At 34.3% G+C, this 18,463-nt stretch overlaps 1 protein-coding gene across 2 annotated transcripts in view; it reads right to left on the bottom strand.

The window, feature by feature from the left end:
- Positions 1-597: 597 nt before the first annotated feature.
- Positions 598-18,463, bottom strand: part of LOC145266608 (protein TBATA-like) — an 89,737-nt gene continuing 71,871 nt past the window's right edge. For both annotated transcript variants that reach the window (XM_080122505.1, XM_080122504.1), the window contains exons 6-8: positions 14,469-14,652; positions 5,976-6,109; positions 598-1,392 (exon numbers count right to left, since the gene is read on the bottom strand). In XM_080122505.1, coding sequence (XP_079978631.1) covers positions 1,118-1,392; positions 5,976-6,109; positions 14,469-14,652 — 593 coding nt within the window. In that variant the 3' untranslated portion in view covers positions 598-1,117. The remainder of the gene's footprint in view (positions 1,393-5,975; positions 6,110-14,468; positions 14,653-18,463) is intronic.

Here is an 18,463-nt window from a genome sequence, read left to right as displayed (position 1 = left end):
CCTTAATATTGTGACCCCTTAAGCAGGACCACAACATTAGCGACGTATAGATTCGAAAACGGACCCACAAGGATCTTCTTTGGACAAACGACTTAACTTCTGTTCAACAAACTCATATTTTTCTACCTTCTTTGAAAAAGTAAAATTGACTCCACAACGTTTTTTTTTCAACGACGAAAAACGACCTCACTTCGGAAATTTTTTATTTTTCAAAAAGCCGTTAGTAGAAAAAAAATCTACAACGCTGTCTATTGCTGAAGAACTGACCTAATTCATTTCTAACTTTTGGTTTGTGCAAGTCATGCAAAGTTTTTTAAATTTGAAATAAGACAGTTTCATTGCTCTATAATTTTTTTTTCTTTATCCAAAAGCATTTATTTTTTTAACTGTTCGTTGAAAGTCAACATTTTTGGTTTTAAACGCACAAATGAAAAACAAAAAGAAAAAAAACTAGCTTTTTCTTGCGGACTAGCCGACTCATAATAGGTTAAATTAGTTTGCTTGAAGCATTCTTTAATGTGTATATAAAAAGAAATTTAAGTTTATAGAAGGCAAAACAATGTAAAGGTGTGACGGATGAACTCAAGCTGACACAACTTAGATATAATGGTGGAACCAGCTATGCAGTTTCACTTTTATTGATCCAATTCATGTGAATATGTATAACCATACATATATATACATAAATACATGGGTTTTTTTCTTTACACCAGCAAGACTTCAGCTAAACAGGAAGCAGAAGTGAAAAAGAAATTAGTTTGTTTAGCATAATCACGTCTTTTTGTGCATCGCTATTAAATTATTATAATTTCTGATGAAAAAAGAAATCTCGTTGGCTGTTTATTTAGAGTTGCTTAAAAATTAAAATTGGCTCAATACATTTTTAAGGTGACATTTATCGGCAAATCTTATTTTTTGCTCGATTTTACTTGTAAGATTTAAATAGTTATTTTCAAAATGGCAAATTTGAAAGGTTATATTTCTCATGTCTGAGTGACAGCCAAAGACAAATGGGTTTTATGGTATTTTAAATCACTACATCAAAATAATTAAAAATATCATTTTGTAAATCGTTATGCAATAAATTCAACCATCTAAAAAAATTTTGAAAAAAGATCTAAATCGAATGTTTGTCGATAGACATTTCCTGTTTCCATTGGTTATCAGTCTGTGGCGTTTGCTGGGGAGTCCGTGGCTCCATATTTCGCCCATGAGACACTTTTGAATATTTCATTCTCGACTGTGATTGGTTCTCTTGTGACGATGACTGGTTCTCGCTTCGTCCTTGCTTATGTCCACTCGTTCTGATATTTGGATTGGTCAGCTTCTCGATTGGAACCCGTTTTGGACGACGAAAGGTTTCCATCACTGGGGCCTTTATTTGGCTCATCGCTGGAAAAGAAGAATGTATATATGTGACACGATGAGGTATTTTACTGGTGCAATATTTATTAAGTTAAATTATTGACCTTCGATCTTAACTACAAAAACAAAACAAGAGAATTATTATTACTTTTCATGTGTAAAAAATATTTCACAAGAATATGGCTTCTCTCTTTTTTTGTCTTATTTTACTTCAGTCGAAGTTCTCAGAAATCAAGGAGCCCACAACCTTGGGGCTAACACTTGAAGTCTACATGAGATAAATAGATATTCGAATGTTCCAGTTAAGTTCTTTATTTCTCAAACACTGAGTTAATAAAGAAATTGAGAACATAATTTTCCTCTCCCCAAATTAACAATTTTCCATATATTGTATTATATCTGTTATTTTGGTCTCTTGGTCTTACTGAATTCCAGGACAAGAATTTATCTAGTCTGGTGGAGTATCCAGTTTCGTGCTGTTACTTGAGGTAACATCACTTGGAGAAGGTGCACCATTCCTCGTAAAAGAAAATCTGGGTTAGCCATAGCGAGGAGATCTTATTTGGGCAGTGAATACGAAATGTGATTTTGAATATTTGGTCAGGGTTTACTTCTATGGAAAAAGTATCCTCATGCCAGATTGTTCTGACAAACCCTTGTACAGAGAGGCCTTAGACACTCGAGGACAGTGTCTAGTAGGCATTCAAGTTCTCTCCTCCCTCTTACTTATTTATATGATATGACATGATATGATATGACATGATATGATATGACATGATATGATATGATATGACATGATATGATATGACATGATATGATATGACATGATATGATATGACATGATATGATATGACATGACATGATATGATATGGCATGATATGATATGATATGATATGACATGATATGATATTATATGATATGATATGACATGATATGATATGATATGACATGATATGATATGACATGATATGATATGACATGATATGATATGACATGACATGATATAATATGACATGATATATGGCATGATATGATATGATATGACATGATATGACATTATATGATATGACATGATATGACATGACATGATATGACATGACATGGCATGGCATGATATGATATGACATGACATGATATGACATGATATGATATGACATATGATATGATATGACATGATATGATATGACATGATATGACATGATATGATATGACATGATATGATATTACATGACATGATATGATATGGTATGATATGATATTATATGACATGATATGACATGATATAATATGAGATGACATGATATGATATGACATATGATATGACATGACATGATATGATATGATATGACATGATATGTGACATGACATGATATGATATGACATGATATGATATGTTATGATATGATATGACATGATATATGACATGATATGATATGATATGACATGATATGATATGACCTGATATGACATGATATGATATGACATGATATGATATGACATGACATGATATGACATGATATGATATGACATGATATGATATGATATGACATGATATGATATGACATGACATGATATGACATGATATGATATGACATGATATGATATGGCATGATATATGACATGATATGATATGATATGATATGACATGATATAATATGACATGATATGATATGACATGACATGATATGATATGATATGACATGATATGATATGACATGATATGATATGACATGATATGATATGGCATGATATATGACATGATATGATATGATATGATATGACATGATATAATATGACATGATATGATATGACATGACATGATATGATATGATATGACATGATATGATATGACATGACATGATATGACATGACATGATATGATATGACATGATATATGACATGATATGATATGATATGACATGATATGATATGACATGATATGACATGATATGATATGACATGATATGATATGACATGATATGATATGGCATGATATGATATGACATGATATGATATGACATGATATGATATGGCATGATATGATATGACATGATATATGATATGATATGATATGATATTACATGATATAATATGACATGATATGATATGACATGATATGATATGACATGATATGATATGACATGATATATGACATGATATGAGATGATATGATATGACATGATATGATATGATATGATATGATATGACATGATATGATATGACATGATATGATATGACATGATATGATATGACATGATATATGACATGATATGAGATGATATGATATGACATGATATGATATGATATGATATGATATGACATGATATGATATGACATGATATGATATGACATGATATGATATGACATGATATATGACATGATATGAGATGATATGATATGACATGATATGATATGATATGATATGATATGACATGATATGATATGACATGATATGATATGCTTATATGTTACGCTTCATTTTAAAATAATCCCCAAATGAATACTTTCTGAAATACACGGGTTACAACGTCGTGAAACTTACCTTGACTTTGGTAACAGTTATTTGTTATATATTTGAAAATTTTTTACCCTTTTTTCGTTTTCTGGCTTCTCTGCAAAATTCCTGTAACTTTTACTCAGAATTATTATTTTTATACAAAAAAGGGAACAACTGTTGAATTGCTGCTTGTTTTTCGTGCCTAAAAAATGACCTCTGCTCCCCAGTAGTATAATTTTGATGACCAACGCCAGACGGACAATTGCCTCATGATCTTGACAACGTGGGATGAGTGGTCATCATCATCATCATCATCACCATCAGTAGCAGCATCTCGTATGTATCCGAAGAGTCTAATGTTGACATTAGTTTCCCTAATGTTTTCTAGTCATGATTATTTCTAGAAAGACATCGGGTACTTTTCTTATGGAAATCGTTCCAGACAAGGCATGAAGCCACTTGATGTAAGGAGGTAAAAAAATATTACTTCAAAGTAAAAAACTTTCCAATCATAAGTGTTAGATGGAATTAATTCTAACCCAGAAAACAGCAATTCTTCTTACTTTGTCAGAAACATCGTCCATGGAATTCGAGGACTACAGGACAAAATAAGTGAAGCAAGAGTTTTTTTTTTACATAGGAGTCACCACTTGTCAAGGCTCAGAGGCCACTCGAGGATAAGGGTTATAGAGTGCACAGTAAATGGGATCATATTGTAACCGTTAGTAATGGGAATTTGGTAAATTGGATCACTTAAGGGGGCGGTTAATCAAGAATTTGTTTATGTTGGACTTGAGGACAACCAAGTTGTAGTCAGCTGGAAAGCAGGCAAATGGAAGAGAGTTCCACAGGCGTGCAGTTCTAAGAAAGAAGCTTTGTTCATGGAATCTACGTTTTGATTTAGGCACAGATAAAGAGTGGGGAAAATTATTGACAGTGGTTTCAGCTAGACGAGTGTTTTCGTGAAAGATTGGCGAGGGGGGACCAGAGATTTGAGCGCAGATGAGCACTTGCCATGGAAATAACGATAAAACAAAGACAGGCTCGCAATGTCTCTTCTGTGGGAAAGAGGTTGCAGGGAAGAGAAAATGGCATCACCCACTAAGCCACAAAGTTTATTTTGAACTCTGTCAAGGCAGGATAAGTTGCTTCTAGCAGCTCCTGTCCAGATGTGGTAACAGTACTCCATCCTTTGACGTACTTTGCTTTTATATAGATAGAGAATTGCATCAACAGTGAGATATCTACTACAGCGGTAGGGAGATCCCACCATTTTTCCAGCAAACTTGGCAACAGATTTTATGTATGTGTTCCATTTCAGATCAGGAGTAAAGGACAAACCCAGAAGCTTGTCAAAACATGGAGCCTCCCTAAGACGAGCGCCATCCATTTCCATTAATTCCAGATGTGGATCAGAGCGTTGATGATGTAAAGATAGAAGCTTGGTTTTAGATGAATTAAAAGTAACCAGCCACCTCTTTTCCCCATTGTACCACATGCTCAAGATTAGAGGAGAGAGAATCAGAGAGAACTTGGTCGTTTACGGTCTTTGATGTCTTACCATAGATGGTAGTGACATCAGCATAAATGTCTATGAATGATGTAAGGATGTGATTTGGAAGATCATTAATGTAAATCAGGAACAGAGTTGGGCCCAGAATGGATCCCTGAGGGACTCCAGCATTAATACTGTGAGCTTCCGATTTCTACCCATCAACCACTACTCTTATGAACCTATCAGAGAGAAATGATTTAATAATTGAGAAGATATTTCCAGCTATACCTTATCAAAGGCCTTACTAAGTTGTTGAAAATAAACCCAAGATCGACTTTCTTAAATTCTAACATATTTTCTTCTTACATCTTCCTCATTTTCCATCACTTCCTCATTTTTTCCAACTGAAAAACTGATGCGTTCCTCTAATTGGTCCGTTTTGAAAATATAGTAATGCTGTTTTCTTTTTTCTTTTTTCAATTATCTGCACCATTTTCAAAAAAAAAAAAATAATAATCGTTTAAATTTTTATGGCATGGATTTCGGACATGTTTAGTTCTCTTCCAAAAACTACTGTAATGAAGAGGTGCTACACTTTGCTCCTAGGCAAAACATACCTGTGTCATCTTGGGATTTAAATTTGGCAGGTGGGCCCGGTTCAGCAAGTTCTTCTTCTTTCCAATGTTGTCTTCGAAATTCTTCATGAGTCTTCGGCCTTCCAGTTGCAGGGCGTGGCATGTCCAAGATCAACCTAAGAAGATATATGTAAAATAAATGTTCAGGAATTCACACCTACTTTATATGATTAAGTCGGTCGTATTTTCAAAATCAAAAACTAGATAGAAAAGCATCTGACTAATTGATGATTGATTCGGAGTAGCCTTTTTTCTTCTTTTTTTTACTTTCTCATTTTTTTTTTTTTTTTACATGGAGGTCACCACTTATCAAAGCCCGAAGGCCACTCAGGGATAAGGGTTATTGCATGTACAGTAATCAATGAGATAGTATTGTAGTAATCATTAGTATTGGGGATTTTGATAGAGTATCTTACTTAAGGGGGCGGTTTGTCAGGAGTTTGTTTATGTTGGACTTGAAGACGTCCAAGTTGTAGTCAGGTGGGAAACAGGCAAGCGGCAGAGAGTTCCACTGGCGTGCAGTTCTAAGAAAGAAGCTTTGCTCATGGAATCTACGTTTAGATTTAGGCACAGATAAAGAGTGGGGAAAATTGTTGACAGTAGTTTCAGCCAGACGGGTGTTTCTCGTGAAAGATTGGTGAGGGGGGACGAGGGATTGGAGCTCAGACGAGCACCTGCCATGGAAATAACGATAAAACAAAGACAGGCTCGCAAAGTCTCTTCTGTGAGAGAGAGGTTGCAGGGAAGAGAAAAGGGCACCCCCCCACTAAACCACGAAGTCTATTTTGTACTCTGTCAAGGCAGGATAGGCTGTTTTTAACAGCTCCTGCCCAGATGTGGTAGCAGTACTCCATCCTTGGACGTACTTGGCATTTATACAGATAGGGAATTGCATCAGTAGTGAGATATCTTCTGGAGCAGTAGAAGGGTCCCACCATTTTCCCAGCATCCCTGGCAACAGATTTGATGTACATGTTCCATTTCAGATCAGGAGTAAAGGTCAAACCCAGAAGCTTGTCAAAACATGTAGCCTCTCCAAGATGGGAGCCATCCATTTCAATTGATGCCAGATGGGGATCAGAGCGTTGATGGTGTAAAGATCTTTTTCACTCTTTCGCTCCAACTGATTAAATAATATTACTATTACTGCCGCTATTCCCTTTTTGTTTATGATGGACTACACAATCTTTTTATTCGTTCTTTTAATTTTTGCTTTTGTCTAGAGAAAGCAGAGAGGAGAGAAATGCAGACGGATAATTAATTTGGAGTAACTTTTGTTTTCTTTCTATTTGCTACAACCCCCTCCCTCTTTATCTCCTACTTTCTCTCTCTCTCTTTCTCTTCAACTTCGAGTTACTATTACTACTGCTGACGATATTCCCTTTTTGTTTATAATGGACGATTCCATTCTTTCCTTTCATTGTTACCTTTAAGACAGGTGGTTAGAGGTTAGGGTTAGGAAGAGAGTGAGACAGACTAACATTTTTTCTGCTCGCTACGAACCTTCTTTCTTACACTATCTCCCTCTCTCTCTCTCTCTCTCTCTCTCTCTCTCTCTCTATCTATCTATCTATCTATCTCTCTCTCTCTCTTTCTAACTAAAGGTTAAATAATATTACTACTAGTGATGATATTTCCTTTTTACTTAAAATGGATAAGTCCAGTCTTTTTATTCTTTCCTTTCATGATTAATAAACAGAGGAAATTTATTCGGGGTAACTTTTTTTTTTTCCTACTTTCTGCTCGCTACGGTCTCTCTCTCTCTCTCTCTCTCTCTCTCTCTCTCTCTCTCTCTCTCTCTCTCTCTCTCTCTCTCTCTCTCTCCAGGTTAAATAATATTGCTACTATTGGTGATATTCCCTTTTTGTTTAAAAAAGACTATTCCGGCTAGGAAGAGACAGACAGACAGACAGACAGACAGACAGACAAATAGAGATCGAAATTGTATAATAACATAACTCAATCCCAATATGACAGAATATTTTTGCCCGTATCACACGTGTTTAGAGAATGCGAGTTTGCTCTCCCATAAAATAATTAGTAGTTGAAAACGTAGCACGGAATAATGAAATCAAACTTCTTTTAAAAAAGAAGGGATGTCTTCTTTTTTTTTTTTTGATGCTTGCCCGTTTTTTTTTGTTTTTTTGTTTTTTTTTATGCTTGCCCGTTTTTTTTTTTTGTTTTTTTATGCTTGCCCGTTTTTTTTTTGTTTGTTTTTTTTTTTGTACGACCGACCGTGATTGCAAAGGGACTAAAGTTTCTAAGTAATCCAATTTAGAAAATTCCCACTACATATGTTTACTACGCTATAATCACACCGACTAATGCATACCCATTAACCCTTATCCTCGAGTGGTATCCAGGCCTTGATAAGTGGTTCATGTGTAAAAAAAAAAAATGCAAATTGGTTGATCACTTATATTTCATATCTTGAAACGGTTTTATTTTGCCTACTGATGTTTGCATCTTTGGATGGCTTTCATTTGCTGCTGTCCACACAGCTGACTGCCAATTTGACTCCAAAGAGTGATGGGTCCACGTTTCATCCATGGTCATATTGCGGTGTTATCAGAAACTCTCTTAAAGCAACGTTTCTCAATGGAGGGAAGGGGACAAGGAGATATTTACATGAGGCTCACAAAACCCAATTTAAAAGAGGGTTACAAAAATAAATATGGATTATTTTTTTTTTTTACATAGGCATTACCACTTATCAAGGCCAAGAAGCTACTCAAGAATAAGGGTTAAAGAGTGTACAGTAGACAATTGGACAATAAGGTAATCGTTAGTAATGGAAATTCGGTAAATTTGTTAACTTATATGGAACGGCTCATCAAAAACTTGTTTTGTTTTGTTTGTTTTTTTTACATAGGCATAACTACTTATCAAGGCCCAGAGACCATTCGAGGATAAGAGTTAAGAGTGTACAGTAGTCAGTTGAACAATATAGTAATCGTTAGTAATGGAAATTCGGTGAATTTGTTAACTTAAATAGAACGTTATGGCCTTCGGGTCAAGATCAAAGTGTAGTATCTGCTCTTCAGATGCTGCACTTCAATTTGTTGTTCCCTGTCAGTGGAGGAGAAATCCTTCACGACTGAGACAATTTTTATTTTTGTTCCTTTTCTCCACATTAAAAAACGACCGTGGTGTCTAACTCTGTCCCGTGGGGAGACATTGTAAATAGGAACTTAAGTAGAACGGCTCATCAAGAACTTGTTTATGTTGGACTTGAAGACAACCATATTGTAGTCAGCTGGAAAGCAGGAAAATGGAAGACAGTTCCACAGGTGTGCTGTTCTAAAAAAGAAGCTTTGCTCATGAAATCTACGTTTAGGTTTAGGCACAGATAAAGAGTGGGGGGAAATTATTGATAGTGTTTTCAGCTAGATGGGTGTTTCTTGTGAAAGTTTGGCGAAGGAGGGGACCACAGATTGGAGCTCAGCCGAGCACTTTCCATGAAAATAACGATAAAGCAGAGACAAACTTGCAACATCTCTTCTGTGAGATAGAGGTTGCAGGGAAGAGAAAAGGACATCCCCTACGAGGCTACAAAGTCTATTTTGAACTCTATCAAGGCAGGTTGAACTCTATCAAGGTCCTTTCTAGCAGCTCCTGCCCAGATGTGGCAACAGTACTCCATCCTTGGACGTACCTGGTTTTTATATCAGTAGAGAATTGCATCAGTAGTGACTAATGAGCTTCACCACAGCCACTATGTTATTCAGAAATCCACAAAGATGATTTGTTTATAATGGTGAATGCTTTGTGTAGAACCAACTACACTTTTAGTACGACTGCTAATCTTTGTCAGTGCAATGTCTGCCACAAAACAGGGCATACAGTAGATTTCAGGTTTTTACGCCAGAGTTTTCCTTCTCCTAGATGCATATATCACGAAGACTTGCGATGCATCTCTCCTAATTAATTAAACGCGGCCCCTGATAGCAACCTAGAAATTTCTATGTCTAGGCGCGATATATACGGCACATAGCTTTCCCAAATGGCCATTCATCTGATACCGGACAGGCTCATCGTTGCTTAACTTGGGTGATCTGGCAAGAGCCGGTATGTCAACGAATATATATATATATATATATATATATATATATATATATATATATATATATATATAGTGGAAATGGTAATTAATAAAAACTGAAGAAAGTGCTCAATACCGTTGTAGAGCAAATATGCGTTTTATTTTTTATTACCATATCTTTCTGTTAAGTTACATTATTGGTTCAGCTACTTGGCCGTTTTTTTGGCCGTCTGTAGCATCCTCAGACTTTTACAGAAAGTCTTAGGATGCTACAGACGGCCAAAAAAAGGGCCAAGTAGCTGAAATAATAATGTAACTTAACAGAAAGATACAGTAATAAAAAATAAAACGTATATATATATATATATATATATATATATATATATTACTAATATCTTTACTGATATCTATCAGAAAAACTCATTTCTTTGAAACATCACAGATTAAGGAAACTTTAATATTTCTTATGTTAGTATCGTATCAAACAATGAATTCATGTAAAATAAAATTTACAGTTCTTATATATAAAGTAGTAGTGTTCATCTATGTGTGTATGTCTGTGTGTACAACTCTCCCACAGCCTACATGACAGCATCGATTATGACCAAACCTGGCATGATGATGAGCCCCAACCTAGGGATGGTGCACACAATTTTGCAAGGTAAAGGTCAAAGGTCAAGGTCTCTGTATATATACTCTCCTACAGCGCACACTACTGGACTGATCATATATAGATAGAGAATTGCATCAGCAGTGAGATATCTACTGGATCGATAGAAGGATACCACCATTTTTTGTTTACGTTAGACTTGAAGACAACCATATTGTAGTCAGCTGGAAAGCAGGAAAACGGAAGGCAATTCCATAGGCATGCGGTTCTAAGAAATCAAGAATGAACTATTTATAGTGTTTGTTCAGAATAATGAAAATCGAAACTCCAAAAAATGAATTTTAACTAAAAACCATCTGCATTTATACAATTCTTTTCCTTCTTCAGAAATCTCGGTATCTAAATTTCAATACACACCTAATTCTTCTCCTTCTCACAATTTCGGGTCTCAAAATTCAATAGACATCTGACAAAACTCACTTTACTGAAACCATCTGCCTTTCATATGCATATTAGATGCCTTGAAATCTCGTTATCTCTCGAGATCGCCAACCTACACACCAGCCATTTTTTTTTCCATTCTTTTTGTTTGACGCAAACACTGCATGCTGTACAAAAAAAAAAATCAGCTTTGTACTAATTTTTAATCAGATTATCTGCCCTTGGCAGATCACATGGCAACACAACACACAAGGGAAAATTCAAAGACGGAGGTTAGATCAATCATGCCTAGCTAGAAAATTAAATCCACCACCATCCTAGTTATTTTCTGTAGTTATAAAATTGTTGATAGGACGTGGGATTTGTAAAAAAAAAAATATCCCGTTTACAAATACTTTGTCTGAATTTCAAGCATATGAATCCATGTTAAACTCGTATCTACTCTATAACGTGGGGAAAAATGTGTCCTTGAAGCTTGTTACTGAGCACCACACAAAAAGCAAATGTCTGCTTCGATAGCTCTGCTATATATATATATATATATATATATATATATATATATATATATATATATATATATATATATATATATATATATATATATAGTAAACACAGCAGCCATTTTTTTTCTTCATTCTCTTTGCTTGACGCAAACACTGCATGCTGTACAAAAAAAATCAGATTTGTACTAATGCTTAATTACAGTTATGCCACAATACTTAACATATTACTACATTACTAGCGGGACTTGTGGAAATTCCACAACGGACTGATTCATATGTAATATATTGATGTTGACATTCTGTAGATGTTCAGCGTAAATGGAGACGCTCTGATATTATTGTAGCTTTTTTGTTAAAACTGCAAAAGTATTTATCTAAGCTAGCACGGACACCCGGCATAGCCAAGTCTTAAAATACACTTAAATTTTATATTTTAATTCTTGCATATTTCATATATATTATTAGAGAGTTAATGTTCTATCGATTTTTATATATTATAAAGTTGCGGTTTATAAATTTATAACTTGGGTTCAGCTTGAATCGAAACCGAATCCCAAACTTATATATATATATATATATATATATATATATATATATATATATATATATATATATATATATATATATATATATATATATATATATATATATATATATATTGGCTGGAAATGCGAAGCTCGTTGTTTGTTTGTTTACGAATATGCGATTTGACCACTATAAAAGTGTTGGCGGGTGTCTATTTAAATAGACATTCCGACGAGTTATTTACAGGCGTCAATTCCATGGTCGAGTGGGAGAACTGCCGACTGTCAACATGACCGTTCTAGGTTCAATCCTTGGCTTGGGAGAGATGCTAGTCTAGCAGCACTGATGCGTTGTGATACAACGAAACAGGACTGTATGTCGATGACTACAAATATATTTTAAGCCCCCCCCCCCTCTTTGGGTAGAGCACTGTCGTAAATAATCTCACCCGCTACTTAATTGGCTGAAAAATGCGAAGCTCGTTGTTTGTTTGTTTACAAACAGGCGGTTTGAGCACTGTAAGAGTGGTGGCGGATGTCTATTTAAATAGACATTCCGACGAGTTATTTACGTCCGTCGATTCCATGGTTGAGTGGGAGAACTGCCGACTGTCAACACGACGGTTCTAGGTTCAATCCTTGGCTTGGGAGAGATGCTAGTCTAACGGCACTGATGAGTTGTGATACAACGAAACAGGACTGTATGTCGATGACTACATATATATATATATATATATATATATATATATATATATATATATATATATATATATACATATGTATATATATGTTTGGGATTCGGTTATATATATATATATATATATAAAGTTTGAGATTCGGTTATATATATATATAACTGTAGTTCCTTCAGCTATAATCGAAACCGAAACCAAAACTTATGAAGAATTCTTGATAAAATTATTTATAAAAAAAAGTAGATTGCTAAGGTGCCATCAGCTAGAATCAAAACCGACACCAAGACTTATGAAGAATTTTTGATAAAATTATTTTTAAAAATAGATTATTGGAGTGCCATTAGCTATAATCGAAACCAAAACCAAAACTTATGAGGAATTCTTCATAAAATTATTTATGAAAAAATAGATGACTTAAGTGCCAACATATATATATATATACATATATATATATATATATATATATATATATATAATCTGAGGTTATTTTTATATATATATATATATATATATAATCTGAGGTTATTTTTTTCCCGAGGTTAAGTAACCAATGAAGTATAACGAGGTTAATACAAGAGTGCTCAATACCAAACCAGAGCAGGATATACACTTTATTTGGTTTTACATAAGCAGTAATATGTTGCTACACAGTCATGAGCATGTTTCAGTCAGCTAGTTACCAGTTACTAGATACCTCTTCAGACAATACAGCTTATACGGATGCAAAGTTTGCAATGAAAATATCGAGTCTTCCTCGTCACAGGGAGGTTATATCAGGTGGTCACATCATATATATATATATATATATATATATATATATATATATATATATATATATATATTACACGTGTTTTTGACCTGTATCTTGGTAAAAACCTTTAAAAAATTAAAACCGGAACAATCTCTTCTCGGCCTCTTGACTCTTAACAAGCTAAGTGGATGTCGTTTAATTGTTATGGACTTCGGTTATTTGTAATAAATAATTTTACCAAGAATTCTTCATAAGTTTTGGTTTCGATTATAGATGAAAGAACTTAAGTTTATATATATATATATATATATATATATATATATATATATATATATATATATATATAGTCTTTGAAGTTTTCAGCCTTTAAAACTATATAAAAAATATTTTTTATCATTCGTTAGAAAACCATCTAGTCAGTAAGTTATTTAATCACCTGCATATATATATATATATATATATATATATATATATATATATATATATATATATATATTGTTGTTGTTGTTGTTATTTTTCTTCATAAATATTGAGATCGGTTTCGAATCAAGATGATGCACCCAAGTCATATCGATATATTTTTTATTTTGAAATCACAATTTTTTAATATATAAGAATCGATAGAAAATTGACCCTATAATAATATATATGAAATCTGCAAGAATTAAAATTTCATATTTAAACGTATTTAACGACCAGGCTACGGCGAGCATATTTAGCTTGGATAAACACTTTTGCAGTTTTAACAAAAGAGTTACAAAAAATCAGAACGTCTCCATTTACGCTGGACATCTACAGAATGCCAACATCAATATATTACATATGAAAAAGTCACTATTGAATTTCCACAGGTCTCGCTTGTAACTATAAAACATAAATTTCCTTTAAATGGAATAAATATGCATATACCTATCAACCTTGTGCGTTGTCGTTTTATTTTCTTTCTGGCCAGATTCGACGTTTCCAGTTTCTATGATTGGCGGAAGTGACGCTGCTTGTCTGAATCCTTGATCGGTCACTTCCGGTGGACGAGCATTTTCTTCAAGTTGACTACCAATCGCCGCTTTGATCAACTCACTCACCAAACTGCGCTCTGGAAACAGACACGTTGCAAACATTGAAACTTTCCATGTTAATTTCTCTGATCTATGATAACATTCAAATGAAGCATATATATATATATATATATATATATATATACTAGTATTTCGGCCCGGCGTTGCCCGGGTGTTTGGAGATGTATGCTGAGCAAAAACAAAATGGTCGATTTATTTTAATTTGACCCCTAATATGACCTCTTAACATTTATTGTTTTGGACTCAAATCAAGTTATTAAGTTAGATCCATGTTCAAGGAACCTATATCTAAAATTTCAAGTGTTTAGACCAAAAAATGTCGGAGGAGTTTGACAGAGTTCTCAAAAGTCAAATCGTTGAAATTTGACCCCTTAATCGCCAAATTTCGAGTCTGTAGACTAAAAATTGTCAGAGTTATTGCGTAGTGAAATGTAAACAGACACAGACACACACACACACACACACACTTTCACTTTTATAGATATACTAGCATGGGTGCCCGGCGTTGCCCGGGTGTTTGGAGGTGTATGCTGAGCAAAAAAAAAAAACAATGGTAAATTTTTTTAACTTTAACCCCTATTATGACCCTTAACATTTATAGTTTGGGGCTTACATCAAGTTATTAAGTCCAAGGAAATTGTATCTAAAATTTCAAGTGTTTAGACCCAAAATTGTCGGAGGAGTTTGGTAAAGTTCTCAAAGGTCAAATCGTTGAACTTTGACCCCTTAACAGCCAAATTTCTGGCTGAAAATGGATTACAAAGATTTTCCCAAATCTCAGTGCCCTGTATATCAAATTTCGAGTCTGTAGACTAAAAATTGACAGAGTTATTGCGTTGGCAAATGTACACACACACGCGCGCGCGCGCGCGCGCACAGACACGTTCACTTTTATATATATGCTAGCATGGGCGCCCGGCGTTGTCCGGATGTTTGGATGTGTATGTTGAGCAAAAAAAAAAATGTGGTAGTAGGAAGGCAGGCTCGAAACCGTACCGCAAAGAAAGAACGTTTATGCTCTTATGACCACGGCCAAACCGGATGCGACATTTTTTTAAAATTAAGGCTAGACAATCTAAAGGAGAGGATAACTTTCAAAAATATCGGCGAAAAAAGTGACCCCCCCCCTCCTGTAGAAAAGTGCCTAGTTGAAGAGGAAGATATTAATGTTTTTAGCCAATTTTTCGATATTTGTCGTATGAAAGATCGAACTAAAACGATACTAATCTTGGTAAAATCCGTCGCCTCTATTGAAAGTTTAAGGCAGACATGCAAACAGACATACAGACATACATACATTTATATATTGGTAACTAAAAATTGATGAAAAACTGATGAAAAAGCTTGCCCTATTTCTGAATACCCTTTATGTAAAATTTTAAATATTTAAACCAGAAATTGTCTGAGTAATTTGGAAGAGACCGCAGAGGTCAATTTTTTTTTAACTTTGACCCCTATTATGACCCCTTAAAATTTATTGTTTTGGGCTCAAATCAAGTTATTAAGTTAGATCCATGTCCAAGGTACCTATATCTAAAATTTCAAGTGCGTAGACCCAACATTGTCGGAGGAGTTTGGTAGAGTTTTCAAAAGTCAAATCGTTGAACTTTGACCTCTTATCGCCAAATTTCTGACCAAAAACCGATCACATCGATTTTCCCAAATCTCAGTAAACTGTATATTAAATTTCGAGTCTGTAGACTAAAAATTGACAGAGTTATTGCATAGGGAAATGTACACAGACACACAGACACACAGCTACACAGATACAAAGACACACACAGAGACACTTTCACACACACACACACACACACACACACACACACACACACACACACATATATATATATATATACACTTGTGCCCGATATTATTCATACCCCTCGGATCTTTGAGATTTCTATAAGAATATTGCTCAAACCAGAAGGTAGACAATATTAAAGGGATTTCAAACAATAAAGCAAGCATAAGCATTTAATTTAAACTCAACAAATAAATAAATTATGCAAATTTGAAACATTATACAAAGAAAAACAATAATGGCACTAGTTCAAAATTATTCATACCTCTCTTACTAATAGTCAATAGCATGCCCTTTATTCTTAATAACTGCCTGTAACCGTTTGGGATATTTATCAACAAGGTTTTTACAAGCATCAACACTAATTTTTGACCATTCTTCAATGCAGTAGTTCTCCAAATCCCTCAAATTTCTAGGTTTCCGCTTTTTAACCTCAGTTTTCAATATGTGCCAGAGGTTTTCGATAGGGTTCAGGTCGGGACTCTGGCTAGGCCATTCCAAAACATTAATTTGATTATCCTCAAACCATTTCTTGACTATTTTGGCAGTATGTTTTGGATCATTATCCTGTTGAAGGACCCAGTTTGGTCCTAAATGGAGCTTCTCCGCATCCTGTCTAATGCTTTTCTGGAGTATCTCCAAATATTGCTCCTTCTTCATGGTTCCATCTATCTTGACCAAACTACCTGGACCACTAGCCGAAAAGGAGCCCCAAAACATTAGGCTACCACCACCATGTTTCACCGTGGGTATGGTGTTCTTTGGGTTGTAAGCTTCTCCTTTCTTCCTTTAAACGTAAGAAGCATCCATATGGCCAAACAATTCAATTTTTGTTTCGTCAGTCCACAAAATACTTGAGAAAACGGACTCTGGAGAATTCACATGGGTCCTAGCAAACTTTAGACGTGCTGCACGGTGTTTTCCGGTGTGCAATGGAGTCCTTCTTGGTCTTCTTCCTTTCAGACCATTTTCATGCAGAGTCCTTTGCAATGTTTGCGTTGATATTTTTATGCCAGAAGACTCCAGATTTTCTAAAATGTCCTTATTAGTGGTGGTTGGATTTGCATTAACACTTCTTACAATATTCCTGGTGGCTCTAGCAGACAGTTTCCTTTTCCTTCCTCTACCAATCAAGTTGTGTGTTGTGTGGTGGCTCTGGAATTTTTTAATGATGCTCTGTACTGTTGCTGTAGGGACCTCAAATTTCTTGGAAATTGACTTGTAACCTAAACCATCCTTATGTGAATTCACAATTTTAGTCCTAAGATCATTACTAAGCTCTTTTTTCTTCCCCATTCTAATAATTTTTATTCTTTAATTGGTTTTCAGTTGATATCATTTTAATTTCTGAAAAATGCAAAAAACGAAATGAAATTAATCAAAGGTTGTATAAAAGCATTCAAAATAAGAATCAAACAGAAAACAAACAGTCAGAAACTCGATTAATACTGAAAAAATAAGGGGGTATGATTATTTTTGAACATTGCAGATTTTATAAATAGCTGTATATTTCTTTTATTACAAGTATCCCGAGATTTTAAAATGACGAAAATGATCAGAAGAGGTTTATTAAGAATATGTATCAATATGGACGTAAACAATACATTCTTACAAAAGTTACACCTAATAAACTCAATTTTCAAGGGGGGTATGAATAATATCGGGCACAAGTGTATATATATATATATATATATATATATGCTTCATTTTTAAATGAAGTTTATCTTTGTTTTCATTGAAGTTTAGCTATGTTTAAAATGAAATTGAGTTCTGTTTAAAATAGTTAAGCTCTATTTTCATTGAAGTTGAACTCTGTTTAAATTGAAGTTGAGCTCTATTTCAAATGAAGTTGAGCACCTTTTAAAATGAAATTTAGCTTTGTTTAAGTTGAAGTTGGGCTTTTTTAAAATTGAGACCTCTGTGTAAAATTAAGTTGAGCTTTTTTAATATAATATTATAGAATATTTTAATATAAGCTCTATTTAAAATGAAATTCAGCTCTGTTTTAGTTGAAGTTTAGCTCCGTT

Source organism: Euprymna scolopes, chromosome 41 (assembly GCF_053919585.1).
Source record: "Euprymna scolopes isolate OS-2025 chromosome 41, ASM5391958v1, whole genome shotgun sequence".
Lineage (NCBI taxonomy): Eukaryota > Metazoa > Mollusca > Cephalopoda > Sepiida > Sepiolidae > Euprymna > Euprymna scolopes.
This window is presented reverse-complemented; position numbering and strand designations above follow the sequence as displayed.